Below are 15679 nucleotides of genomic sequence, written 5' to 3'. Positions count from 1 at the left end.
GTGAATCACAAGGGTATAATAACCTTATGGAGACAAATAAATGTATGAATTTTTATATCAATGAATCACAAGGCTATAATAACCTTATGGAGACAAATAAATGTATGAAATTTTATATCTATGAATCACAAGGGTGTAATAACCTTATGGAGGACAAATAAATGTATGAAATTTGATATCAGTGAATCACAAGGCTATAATAACCTTATGGAGACAAATAAATGTATGAAATTTGATATCAATGAATCACAAGGGTATAATAACCTTATGGAGACAAATAAATGTATGAAATTTGATATCGATGAATCACAAGGTTTTAATAACCTTATGGCGACAAACAAATGTATGAAATTTGATATCAATGAATCACAAGGCTATAATAACCTTATGGAGACAAATAAATGTATGAAATTTGATATCAATGAATCACAAGGCTATAATAACCTTATGGAGACAAATAAATGTATGAAATTTGATATCAATGAATCACAAGGTTATAATAACCTTATGGAGACAAATAAATGTATGAAATTTGATATCAATGAATCACAAGGCTATAATAACCTTATGGAGACAAATAAATGTATGAAATTTGATATCGATGAATCACAAGGGTGTAATAACCTTATGGAGACAAATAAATGTATGAAATTTGATATCAGTGAATCACAAGGCTATAATAACCTTATGGAGACAAATAAATGTATGAAATTTGATATCAGTGAATCACAAGGCTATAATAACCTTATGGAGACAAATAAATGTATGAATTTTTATATCAATGAATGACAAGGCTATAATAACCTTATGGAGACAAATAAATGTATGAAATTTGATATCTATGAATCACAAGGGTGTAATAACCTTATGGAGTACAAATAAATGTATGAAATTTGATATCAATGAATCACAAGGCTATAATAACCTTATGGAGACAAATAAATGTATGAAATTTGATATCTATGAATCACAAGGCTATAATAACCTTATGGAGACAAACAAATGTATGAAATTTGATATCAATGAATCACAAGGGTATAATAACCTTATGGAGACAAACAAATGTATGAAATTTTATATTGATGAATCACAAGGGTATAATAACCTTATGGAGACAAATAAATGTATGAAATTTGATATCGATGAATCACAAGGGTGTAATAACCTTATGGAGGACAAATAAATGTATGAAATTTGATATCAATGAATCACAAGGGTATAATAACCTTACGGAGACAAATAAATGTATGAAATTTGATATCAATGAATCACAAGGGTATAATAACCTTATGGAGACAAATAAATGTATGAAATTTGATATCAATGAATCACAAGGTTGTAATAACCTTATGGAGACAAATAAATGTATGAAATTTGATATCGATGAATCACAAGGGTGTAATAACCTTATGGAGGACAAATAAATGTATGAAATTTTATATCAATGAATCACAAGGGTATAATAACCTTATGGAGACAAATAAATGTATGAAATTTTATATCAATGAATCACAAGGGTATAATAACCTTATGGAGACAAATAAATGTATGAAATTTGATATCAATGAATCACAAGGGTATAATAACCTTATGGAGACAAATAAATGTATGAAATTTGATATCAATGAATCACAAGGTTATAATAACCTTATGGAGACAAATAAATGTATGAAATTTGATATCAATAAATCACAAGGGTATAATAACCTTATGGAGACAAATAAATGTATGAATTTGATATCAATGAAAAAATAAATGTATGAAATTTGATATCAATGAATCATAAGGGTATAATAACCTTATGGAGGATAAAATAAATGTATGAAATTTGATATCTATGAATCACAAGGGTGTAATAACCATATGGAGGATAAATAAATGTATGAAATTTGATATCTATGAATCACAAGGGTATAATAACCTTATGGAGACAAATGTATGAAATTTGATATCTATGAATCACAAGGGTGTAATAACCATATGGAGGATAAATAAATGTATGAAATTTGATATCAATGAATGACAAGGCTATAATAACCTTATGGAGACAAACAAATGTATGAAATTTGATACCTATGAATCACAAGGGTGTAATAACCATATGGAGGATAAATAAATGTATGAAATTTGATATCAGTGAATCACAAGGGTATAATAACCTTATAGAGACAAATAAATGTATGAAATTTGAGATTGATGAATCACAAAGGTATAATAACCTTATGGAGGACAAATAAATGTATGAAATTTTTATATCAATGAATCACAAGGCTATAATAACCTTATGGAGACAAATAAATGTATGAAATTTGATATCTATGAATCACAAGGGTGTAATAACCTTATGGAGTACAAATAAATGTATGAAATTTGATATCAATGAATCACAAGGGTATAATAACCATATAGAGGACAAATAAATGTATGAAATTTGATATCAATGAGTCACAAGGGTATAATAACCTTATGGAGACAAATAAATGTATGAAATTTGATATCTATGAATCACAAGGGTGTAATAACCATATGGAGGATAAATAAATGTATGAAATTTGATATCGATGAATGACAAGGCTATAATAACCTTATGGAGGATAAATAAATATATGAAATTTGATATCAGTGAATCACTAGGCTATAATAATCTTATGGAGGAAAAATACATGTGTGTGTGTTCTTTTTTGCATGCAATCAAGTTCATTATGATGATCACTTATGTTTTTCTTGTTCTTTTCAGATGAAAATGCTGCACAAAGTCAGTGTTTATGTAGTTCTAGTCTTCTGTGGCTTAAATGTCGTTAAGGAAGTGGCTCAGTTTATTCAACAGGTAAATGAATGCAGTGATAATAATTTGCATGCTAAGAACGTGCTGTGAATTTACTTGATTCCTATGGATTGCAAGGTTGCATATTCTAAGTTAAAGCTCTAGAGCCTTGGCTTAAAGTTGAAAACTCAATCTCAGACTCGGCCTCAGAAATTTCCAGACTGTAGAAGAATCATGTGTGTTACTGCATTTTGCTATGTCAGTGTTATTAGTTTCTTACTATGTCAATACACCTGTTCCTTGATAATTCGCACACAACGGGGTCCACAAACATAGACTGCACTATAAGCAAGGCATGAGTTACTGAGGGACCTCCGAAAATGGAAAAATATCGTTTTGACATTGAGAAAACCGGGGCCGGGGTGGGTGGGAGCGATGGCGTTACAGAACTGGGCTGTTTATTGACTGAATCCTCATTTTACAATCACGTCAATAATAATTTTTAATAACGTTCTTTTTCTAAGGAAGTTGTTTGTCATTCTGTTTAAATAGCATTTATTTTCAAAAATAAGCAAGGCGTGACTTACTGAGGGACCTACAAAAATGGAAAAATATCGCTTTGACATTGAGAAAACCGGGGCCGGGGTGGGTGGGAGCGATGGCGTTACAGAACTGGGCTGTTTATTGACTGAATCCTCATTTTACAATCACGTCAATAATAATTTTTAATAACATTCTTTTTCTAATGAAGTTGTTTGTCATTCTGTTTAAATAGTATTTATTTTCAAAAATATCCAACATATGAAAGATCGTTCCAACTGGTTTGAACAACCATCATGTGTACGCAAAAAATCTTTGTATTACGTCACTGCTTTTTGTTTTCTTGATGAGTCTGGTTCCCATAGTGGTGTTTAATAGTATCCTGCCAAATCGGGAGTCTGCAAACAGGGAACTAGACTAACTGTTGATACACCACCAAACAAAATTCTTTTATTTCAAAAACATGCAACATTTATTTCATGACACGTCTACGTTGAAACTAAAATTTTTATTGTTTAATTAGTACAGTATTGATGTCATGATTTCATTGGAATTAATAATGAAATTTATTATCATCCCTGAGGATATCTCTAAGTGCCAGTTCAAGAAATCTCTGAAATTCTCTTGCCCACAATGATTCATATCTGTGAAATCAAGCTCTTTTTTTTAATGAAGTATTAATTTCACTTGGCTGCCTTGTTATCTTTGATCACAGTTATGAAAGAGTCAGTTAATTTAAGGTAGTTTATGTTGCATACACAATAACGTTCATAACAGTGTTTGATTGACCAAATGAAGTGAGTTCACCCGACATACATCCGAGGTCATTAGTAGTATTTTCGTGTCTTTTAACTTTTCTTTTATTCCACCTCTTTTTTTTTAAATTCAAAAGACATAATTAACGTGATAATACAAAGGAGGTCAGCTTTTAATTCAGAGCAACAATACAACAGATACTTCCGCAAATCAGTTATCAAAACACTGTTGGCACTTAATTCGGTTCCCAGAGAAACGCTCGTGGACATAGCTTTTATGGTAGATAGATGCATTTTATGTTTAATTACAAGAGGACACATTGCATTTATGACGATTACACTTAAAAGGAACTAAAAAAAACTAGTTTGTATTTATTTATTAAAGTACTGCCTCCACTCGGCGTAAGTGACATTTTCATTGATCGAAATTTCCTTACATATCATTAATTGCAGTGTACTAGGAATGTTGTTTGGAAATAAAATGTAAAAGTTGTATGACCTATTTTTAAATCTGATGTTTCATAGTGTTGATTAAAATTTCCAGGTTCTGTCTATTGTTTTCAATGATAAAACGAGCGATACATCAAAGTTTCCATTACCAATTTTGATTGCGATTTCCTTCAAGTTCAACAAATAGGGATTAGTTTTGGGGGTCTTTTTGGGTTTAAAAAATGGGATCCACTACTGACCTTGCATTACAAGCGGGTTTGCGAGTTATCAGGGTGCGAGTTATTTAGGGAGTGGTGTAGTGATATAAACAAGTATATTTAAAAGCTGCACCTCGGCTATAATCAGTATATAGTTTGCAATAGTTATAAGTATAAATATTTTGCTTTCATTTTTGTGATTGATAATTCTCTTTTGTTTATCTCAAATGTATCTAAATGTGTTTCTTTGTAGTGGATTTTATTTAAAGATATAAATACCATTTTACTTTTCAGCGTCAAAAGTATCTCCTTGACTTGACTAATTATCTGGAGTGGATACTTTATGTGAGTACTGTGCTCTACATCGTTCCATTCATTGCTGAAGCGGAAATAAGCTGGCAGTGGGAAATTGGTGCAATTGCAATATTCCTTGCTTGGTTTAATTGCCTGTTGTTTCTACAGAGGTAATTGCATCCAAATTATAGTTTTGAATCAAAGTGCAAATGGCCACTGTTTCTAAGAATGCATGCAGTGTCCACATCTTGAAAATTTTATTTCATTTCCCCCAGAATGTTTCTTCCTTGACATGGTGCTGTATGTATAAACCATTCGATATAAACCACCATAGCCGTTAGATCAGTACATTTCTTCTTCTTATTAAGAACCACAAGGTTCACATGCATAGTCTATAAATTTGTATGTCCTTTAAACTCAGTGGTGTACATGTTTTCAGTTTGTACATGTCAAGGGCCATATAATGCCCATGAGCCATTACTGATATACAAATATAATTTTTTGTTAGCAGATGAGATACGTAGGGTATATAAGTTTAGTAAATTTTATACAAAGTTTTTATTATTTTGTAGGTTTGATAAAATTATTTGATCGACCTTGACCATTCTGTCAAATGTTTCTTGTAGAATCAGTACCCAGAAATGTGAGACAGTTGATGTTTTGCTATTTTGTTTATTAATTTTAGGTTTGACCTGTTTGGTATATATGTTGTGATGTTCCTGGAGATACTGAGGACATTGCTACAGGTCCTTTGTGTTTTCTCCATACTCCTCATTGCGTTTGGCTTGGCATTCTTCACCCTCATGCATACAGAGGTATTTATGTGCTTGATAAAAATATGTCACTTCAATTCAGAGAACTCAGACAATTTATACCTGAAATAAATTGAGAATAAACATAATCCTTCATCAAAAGCAGGCCATATGCCAATGTTTCATGCTTGTACGCGTCATTGATAAGCACCAGTTTTTGGTAACTAGGCCATCACCAACCTTTTGTATGATAAATGTAGGAAATAAAATTGGACGGTGTCAAGACATTTTGATTCATAAAAAAGAACAACTAATACACAAAAGATTGTATTCAGTTAAAAGTTAATTGTTTCTTTATTACAGTTGTAATACTTTCCCCTGCATTGTATAGAAAAGGGAATTTGTGTTTATCTTTTGTGGTGTAGGTTGAACTTTAAAGACGAATTTACCTTGAACCTCACACTGGAGTTTGGAAAAGACATCACACTTTTTTTTGAAAAGTTTAAAAAAAGTGCAATACATGTACATCAGGTTCACAAGTTTTCACCAAAGAAATGTTGCACCAAAATGCTAAATTAGGGTATAATTATCTTTGAAGCAAATGCTACGTTTAGTATGTAAGGTATTGCATTCATTTTATTATTATTTAGGAATCTAAATTAGGGTATAATTAGGGTATCTTTGAAGCAAATGTTAAATTTAGTATGTAAGGTATATTATTCATTTTGTTATTATTTAGGAATCTCGAGCTTACTCCACTCCCGCACTCGCCATCTTGAGAACAGCTATGATGATGTTGGAGCTTGACTACATGGCATCATTTAATGAGCCCTACACTGATGACAGTAATCTGACGTTACTATTTGGTGGAACTACCATCATGCTGCTAGTGGGATTCGTGCTTCTCATGCCCATACTCCTTATCAATTTATTGGTAAGTATATCCAATGGAAATTTATGTCCTAAGGGAATAGTGTCAAATACTATGACACCAATGTATTACTGCTATTCCTAGTGTGTATGGTATTCTTGGATTATGACACCAATGTAACTGCTATTCCTAGTGTATATGGTACTCTTAGATTATGACACCAATGTAACTGCTATTCCTAGTGTATATGGTATTCCTAGATTATGACACTGATGTAACTGCCATTCCTAGTGTATATAGTATTCTTAGATTATGACACCGATGTAACTGCTATTCCTAGTGTATATAGTATTCTTAGATTATGACACCAATGTAACTGCCTTTCCTAGTGTATATGGCAGAGGTGGGCAAACTTTCCAGTGCAAGTGCCGCATACACAAATTTACACCTTGTCGCGGGCCACATAGTTCATTAAGTAAAATAATTAATATTTGAAATAGCAAAAACAAAAGGTTTTTCTAAATAACATCTAATTAATTTTCAGTTGTTAATATATTGTTAATATTTGAAAATTTAAACCTAAACTTCAAAAGAAGGACATTTATTTGATAAACAGAGTAACATAAACAGAGTCAGTACGAATGATGACTTGTTCCTAGGCCGCATGAAAGCCCTTGGCGGGCCGCATGCGGCCCGCAGGTCGTAGTTTGCCCACCCCTGGTATATGGTATTCTTAGATTATGACACCAATGTAACTGACATTCCTAGTGTATATGGTATTCTTAGATTATGACACCAATGTAACTGACATTCCTAGTGTATATGGTATTCTTAGATTATGACACCAATGTAACTGACATTCCTAGTGTATATGGTATTCTTAGATTATGACACCAATGTAACTGACATTCCTAGATCATGCTGAAAAGTAACATTTACATGAAGACCATACTTCTTGTAAGGTGTTTTCTCAACCAAACACTTCGACAAAGAAAAAATAAGCAGTTACATATAACACAAGCTATTTTACAAAAGGATGAAATTCTCCATGAAAAGACTTTGACAAACTCCTTCTGAAGGCACCAGAGCTTATGAATTCATATGAGTTTATAAAAGAAGAACTTCTGTACTCCAATCAAATAAACAGAAACAAATAAGTTACATTTGAATCAAACAAATCCTTTCCAAATGGTATGAAGAGTTTAATGCACTCAGGTGTAAAATCTTGACAATATTTTTACAAGACTTTATCAATATAAAGAGACACACATTAATGTATGATAGATGACAATTGCTGGTCTCTGATTGATGTGATTCTCTTACACTGTCTGCGTTTATCCATCATCATTCTAAGATAAAAGAAAACAGTTAAAAAATTACAAACGAATCAATGTATAGTTGTAATTAAAAAATTAAAACTCAAAATGAGGTATCTATTTCGTTGGATAAATATGTTTTAAATATTGACATATTTCACTTAATCCCATCGAGTGCCTTAGTGCTATAAGTTAAAAGTGCCAAAGTTCAGAATGCTGACACCATCATACTCTGTTGACCAGGAACATCAGCATGCAAACATCACACTCAACAATTATCTGTGCAATCTTGAGATGGCATTTAAAACCTTTCTTCAATCTGGGCATAACCAATGGTGATGCAGTTCACCTCAATATATCTAGTGAGATAAATAAGTATTTTTTTTCCAAGTGATATAAAGAGACATGAAATGGTTTCACCTTAGAATTAATAAACAATACGTTTCATTCCATCATCATTCTTGAAATTTGCTCTAAGCTGCTGTTGCAACTCTACATCTTAAACTATGAAACAGAAAGAAGTGAAACCAATAAGTTTGGTAAAATTAACAAATAATTTATTTCTCTAAGTTATAATTGAAAATTTAAGAGACATTTACAGTATTTTGAATTAAATTTCAAATAATCCTAAATGTACTATCACAAGTCCAAATGGATTAATTCTAGTAGTATTAAATGTCTTAACTTTCCACAATGATACCATCCTGACTGTCTTTAATTGAGTTCTCAATAATCCTAAAGTAGTGTTTCAGTCCAAAAAGTCAATGAGCATTTTGTAATTCCAATGAATAATTTAAATAAATAATTCTTGAATGATATCTGAATACAAATGAAAACTCTGATCATAGATACCCAAAAACTGATATGAAACAGGAATAAATAATTGTTTACCAAACTTATAATTAAGTACCCATAAATACCCTCCTGACCTATGATGTAATAGATTGTGTTGGAAGCCCAAATTTCTGATGGGAAATTCCACTAATTTTTTAAATCGACATCTTTTTACTATTTAAAATCATGACAAAAGTCAGTAGACATTAACTGCATTCACACCTCTCGACCACAACCATGACAAAAATCAGGTATGCAAAAACTCTACCCTTAATCATGGACAAAAGTCAAGCACACAGTATAAATTAAATATACACAACAGTGCTCAGCACACCCAAGCAGGTTCCAACAAAACTTACACAGTCACAACATCATGCCATTATCAAAATCTTCAGCAAAATAAAACTAACCTGCACTTTATGGACAGAACACTATATATAACTAATTAGCTTAACTTCTAGTATGGTGCTACATTTTACCAAAGGTTTTTTGCCTTCACCTATGCCAGTTGAGAACTGCTATGATGTGAACAAAATTTAATATCGTTTTTGTCTTACTGCATAAACAGGATACACAGTGGTATCAAACCACTGGCATACTTTTTAATGTTTCATGAAAATGATAGAATATATGTGACCTTCTGTATAATGCTTACAAATTATCTTGTTGGAATGAAATGAAACTATCATCTATAGGAAATCATTATTGATGCATCAATATTTTTGAAAGCATTTTCTGTCTTATTTCATTTACTTTTAAACTTGATCTATCTTGATCTATTTCTATTTCAACAGATTGGTCTTGCTGTTGGTGACATCAGCGCTGTTCAAAAAGATGCTACTTTGAAGCGTTTGGCAATGCAGGTATGCACAATTTTATCTATAGTATTATACATGTAGTTTTTATACATTCTTTGACAATTGAGTTATGTAAGTATCCTTATTTCTACTGCATTTTCATGTAAAATATTTTTATCTATTTTTTATTTTATATATACTTATAAAAATATGCATAATGGCTCTTTGTCAAGTTGCAAACAAATGGGTGGGGCAAAACATAGGCAGAGTAATGTGGAAATATTTGTCACAAGTCTTTGAATGATTCATATAATTTACAAGCAAACTCTGTCCCCATTCCAATCAAAGACAGGCTAATCAGAGCCATATATGAATGACTGCAGCATTTAGAAACATTTGTAATCAGCTAACCCCAATTATTTTGTTCTAAAATATAGTAGTTACTTTCATCTATACTACCATTACAAATTTATTTTGATGAAATATTAAACATTGCAATAAAAAAGATCATTCTCATGACTGATGAAATTAAAGTAAATGCAACTGATCTGATGGTATAAGTTACATATATTCTATATCAAGGTGGAGTTTCAAACTGATCTGGAAAGAAAATTGCCACAACGATTCCTCACTTGGGTTGATCAGTCATCCTGGACATGGTACCCAAATAAATGTGCAGGCAAATTTCAGTCCGTAAGTATTGCTTAAAATTGTCCAGTTTTAATTCCTAAGTATCTGGTACAAGTCAAAATGTTTCCATCAATGAAGGACTGAATCTCTTTTTTGTTGAAGATAAAAAGAGCAAATACATAACCCAGAAAGTTACAGTAAAACACATCAGCAATTTAAGGAGCAGACTGACACATGCTGAATGCAAAAAAAGTAACAAAGATTTCAAAAACCTATTTCTCAATCACAGCATCCGTAAAGCTACATCACTGTTTTTGATTATGTTAGTCCATAAGCTTTTTGTCTTCTCGAGAGTACTACTTTTATCAACTTGGAATAAACATTTGCATTCATTGCACAGTGGATATGTATTAATCAAGTCATTCGTATCAGATATGGAGCAGAATGGCCTGGAATGCAGCTGACTTGGAGGAAGGAAATGACGCTACAACTGCTCATAATGTCCACCTATATGAGGAACTTTACAAGCAGAAACAGAGGTTAGTTGTATATACAGTCCCCATACCATACAATCTAGTTGTCATAGAAAAAATGCATGTATAGTTTTTAGCACAATTTTTGAGTGATTTTGAAAAATACATTAAACAAGCTAATCAAGACTTTGGTTCATTTATTTTGTGTACAATATTCAAGACAATTATACTCTCTAAAGAATAAGAAATTTAGAATTGAGTCATGTGGACAAACTTTAGACATGCCAAAATGCATAGTGGAAATCAAACAACTGCATCCATGGTAACTACTAATTTCTGAGCCTTGTTTTCGAATGGCACATTTTTCCTGAGCATTAATGTATAACAAATAAAATATATAGAAAACAATTACGATGTGTTATTTTATTTTGTCTTCTTCACTTCTTGTATCCTCAAAAATAACTAATTGCTTTCCAAGCTTAATGATGGGGGTCAAGTATAAATTGTCAGGGTATTTTTGAATCCCATGAATGTCATGCAAATACACCAAACATATAAATTGTGATAATAAGTCACTGCTTAATGCAATAATAACACAATGTGTGAGATGTTTGAGATAAGAAAAGTTTAAATCACTGCCTGTTCTTTGTAAATATATGACAATTTTTACCAAATTGGATTGCAGATAATTGTATAATTTTAAAAATTAATGAATATAGACTTATATTTTAGGATGAAGGAATTGTCAACCCAGATGGAGAAGCAGCATGACCTCCTACGTCTAATTGTTCAGAAGATGGAGATACACACAGAAGAAGAAAACAGGGATGAAGGATTCTCGGGTTCAGAGGGATTTGACAAGTTGCCTCAAGCTAACAACAGCATTTGGTCAAAACCTCAGATACGCCATAATCTCCTTAGACAGAGTGCTGTTGTTTCCTACTGGAAGAACAGTGTAGAGAAGTCAGTTATATAAAAAAAGATTCATTTTGACTGATACATTTTATAGGGATGATGCAATAGGTCTTGGACAAAGTCAACCAGCCATCTACTAGCATTAGCTCTTGAATGCCAGTTTGGCAAGTCATCCTGTCTTGTAATGATCTCCATAAATGCATTAACTGCACAGGAAGCTAAAACTCTACTGTTGGTCCATTCTAAATGTTTTGTGGTCAAGACAAAAGATTACATATTTGACTTTGTGAGTGCAGACAGTCACCTGAAATCAATGTGTACCAGAGTTACAGTTGCAAGGTTAACATCTGTATCGTAAGCGTATTTCAGTGCGATTTTAGACAAGTATAATAGTCAAGATTGGGTATATGGTCTGAAGCGAGGCTAAACTTTCATAATAACAAAATCTTGTTGACTGTTTTTTGCAAGGAGTGCAGTGATGTCGTAATGTACAGTGAATTTTGTTTAACAGAAAATAGGCAATTGGCATGGTCATAATTTACAGTGCATTGTTTTTAACAGAAAATAAGCAATTAGCATTGTCATATTGTACAGTGTATTATGTTTAACAGAAAATAAGCAACTGGCATTGTCATATTGTAGAGTGTATTATGTTTAACAGAAAATAAGCAACTGGCATTGTCATATTGTAGAGTGTACTATGTTTAACAGAAAATAAGCAACTGGCATTGTCATATTGTAGAGTGTATTATGTTTAACAGAAAATAGGCAGTTGGTATGGTCGTAATGTACAGTGTATTTTGTTTAACAGAAAATTGACAATTGGCATGGTCATAGTTTACAGTGCATTGTTTTTAACACAAAATAAGCAATTAGCATTGTCATATTGTAGAGTGTATTATGTTTAACAGAAAATAGGCAGTTGGTATGGTCGTAATGTACAGTGTATTTTGTTTAACAGAAAATTGACAATTGGCATGGTCATAGTTTACAGTGCATTGTTTTTAACAGAAAATAAGCAATTAGCATTGTCATATTGTAGAGTGTATTATGTTTAACAGAAAATAGGCAGTTGGTATGGTCGTAATGTACAGTGCATTTTGTTTAACAGAAAATTGGCAATTGGCATGGTCGTAGTTTGCAGTGCATTGTTTTTAACAGAAAATAGGCAACTGGCATTGTCATATTGTACAGTGTACATGTATTATGTTTAACAGAAAATAGGCAATTGGCATGGTCATAATGTGCAGTGTATTTTGTTTAGCAGAAAATAGTAGATTGGCATGGTTGTAATTTTGTTTATTAAGAAATATGCTTGGCTTTAACTTTGAAATATCATACTTTTAAATGACTTTACTTAAAATACTTCTAAGGAGTGCACCACTGTACAAATTCATTTGTCTAATTTTACTAAATTCTTTGAAATGTCTTTTCCCTTAATTTGAAATTATTAGGGTGCATCTCAACCACAACAGAGGTCAAAACAAGAAACATTCATTTAATACCGTACCTCTTTCTGAAAATAAAAAAATGAAACCAAAAATTAAATGTTCTCTGTGTTAATTATATCGAATTACAGTGTGTAATTATGGCAGAAATAAAATTGTGTTCACAATTACATTGTATATGAATGTCCAGCATCAGTTAGTTTTCACAGACTCATGTGTCTTCTTATACATGGTATGCACATTTCAGTGTTGAGCATTGATATTAGGTTTTCTCATGGTATATTAAAGTTCCTTTTGCCAACAAAAATTTAAAATAATTAATGAAACAAAAATTGGAATGTTGTTTTGACTCATGTATCTTAAATAGAATTGTTGAAATTGTTTGAATTGGATTACAGTTGAAAAGATTCTTGTACAATAGTGGTACAAATAAACACATATAATCTTAATTGTTGTACCATACTTTATTTTGTTGTTGTCTATACCCATTAGGCTGACAATCAGCAAAAACATGGAATTTTATATTTTTCTTATATTGTTACAATTTGCAGATTGATTACAAACTTGAATGCTTTTATTATACATGTATTGTAATCCAATCTCCCTTATTTGCATTGTTAATGTGGTCTCTAAATCTGTTTAATACAGACATTGGTAATGTGATCTCTTAATCTGTTTAATACAGACATTGTTAATGTGGTCTCTAAATCTGTTTAATACAGACATTGGTAATGTGATCTCTTAATCTGTTAATACAGACATTGGTAATGTGATCTCTTAATCTGTTTAATACAGACATTGGTAATGTGATCTCTTAATCTGTTAATACAGACATTGGTAATGTGATCTCTTAATCTGTTTAATACAGACATTGGTAATGTGATCTCTTAATCTGTTTAATACAGACATTGGTAATGTGATCTCTAAATCTGTTTAATACAGATATTGGTAATGTGATCTCTTAATCTGTTTAATACAGACATTGGTAATGTGATCTCTAAATCTGTTTAATACAGACATTGGTAATGTGATCTCTAAATCTGTTTAATACAGACATTGGTAATGTGATCTCTAAATCTGTTTAATACAGACATTGGTAATGTGATCTCTTAATCTGTTAATACAGACATTGGTAATGTGATCTCTTAATCTGTTTAATACAGACATTGGTAATGTGATCTCTTAATCTGTTAATACAGACATTGGTAATGTGATCTCTTAATCTGTTTAATACAGACATTGGTAATGTGATCTCTTAATCTGTTTAATACAGACATTGGTAATGTGATCTCTTAATCTGTTTTAAGAACTGTGCAAACGTCTATTTTTAGTCACATATATCAGAAGCTGAAGTGTCATTTTCTTCCTTTGAGTGACATTAAATAATTTTAGACATGCTCAGATGTTTAACTTTAAAATATTAGAGAAAAAACAGTTCTTTTAAAATTCATTAAAAAAAAGCAGAAATATTACTCTGCATGGGAGTAAATTTACTTTTAATTAAAAGTATAGATTCTGCTATACATAGTAATGGTTATAGTCATACTTCATACAATTGTAAAAATGATTTGTCTCATTGTTCAAGAATATCTTTTGAATGAAGAAGAGTAATAGGTTTAAAAGATTAAAAAAAATTTCTTAAAAATTCTTTCAGAGACTGAATATTACAAAAAAATAACCTTTGCAGCAAATACAAACCATTCAGACATTTATGCACATGGAACATTTTCATTCGACAGTTTCACAGTACACCACTTCCTCGAATCTCACACCCTGCTAACTCACGAACCCACTAATAATGCTGGGTCAGGTGTGGATCCCATTTTTTTAAAACCAGAAAATACCAACAACAAAATAATTGATCCCTATTTTTTTGTACTTGAAAAAAATTGCGATCAGAATTCGCAACTGAAACGTTGATATATCACTCAATTTATGGCCGAAAATGGTAGATATGACCTGAAAATTTTAATCAACATTTTGAAATTATGAACTTTTAATAAGAAGTCATGGCTACATTTTCTTTCTAAACGACATTCTTAGTGCACGGTAATTAAAGATATCCAAGGAAACTTTTATCAATGAAATGTCATGCCTTGTGTAGGCAGTACATTATTATTATGAGCCTGGGAACATAGCTGTTATGGTAAAGTGACACATTTTAAGTTTAAATACACATTGCATTTATGATGATTATGCTTATGTGGAACTAAAAGATAGAATTAAAGCACAAATTTCACTTAACTAAATTTGTTTAATTGGCATTTAATAATTGATTTACTGCTTAAACAAGGCATGAGTGACATTTTCATTGATCAAAATTTCCTTGAATATCTTTAATTATGGTGTACTAAGAATGTCGTTTGGAAATAAAATGTAACCAATTATATTACTTCTTATTAAAAGTTCATAATTTTAAAATGTTGATTAAAATTTCCTGGTTATATCTACCATTTTTGACCATAAAACGAGCGATATATCAACGTTTCAGTTACCAATTCTTATTGCAATTTTTTTCAAGTTCAAGAAATAGAGATAATTTTTTTGTTGGTATTTTCTTGCTTTAAAAAAATGGGATCCATGCCTGACCCTGCATTATAAGTGGGTTTGCGAGTTATCGGGGTGCGATTTTTTGAGGGGCTG

At 31.4% G+C, this 15679-nt stretch overlaps 1 protein-coding gene across 1 annotated transcript in view; it reads left to right on the top strand.

The window, feature by feature from the left end:
- Positions 1–14886, top strand: part of LOC149807122 (transient receptor potential cation channel subfamily A member 1-like) — an 81410-nt gene extending 66524 nt beyond the window's left edge. The window contains exons 19-26 of the mRNA XM_089962328.1: positions 2738–2827; positions 5001–5170; positions 5686–5815; positions 6492–6686; positions 9568–9636; positions 10153–10263; positions 10633–10739; positions 11406–14886. Of these exons, the coding sequence (XP_089818454.1) occupies positions 2738–2827; positions 5001–5170; positions 5686–5815; positions 6492–6686; positions 9568–9636; positions 10153–10263; positions 10633–10739; positions 11406–11649 (1116 nt within the window). The 3' untranslated portion in view covers positions 11650–14886. The remainder of the gene's footprint in view (positions 1–2737; positions 2828–5000; positions 5171–5685; positions 5816–6491; positions 6687–9567; positions 9637–10152; positions 10264–10632; positions 10740–11405) is intronic.
- Positions 14887–15679: the final 793 nt, after the last annotated feature.

Source organism: Sinohyriopsis cumingii, chromosome 1 (assembly GCF_028554795.1).
Source record: "Sinohyriopsis cumingii isolate HCF-2022 chromosome 1, ASM2855479v2, whole genome shotgun sequence".
Classification (NCBI taxonomy): Eukaryota; Metazoa; Mollusca; class Bivalvia; order Unionida; family Unionidae; genus Sinohyriopsis; species Sinohyriopsis cumingii.
This window is presented reverse-complemented; position numbering and strand designations above follow the sequence as displayed.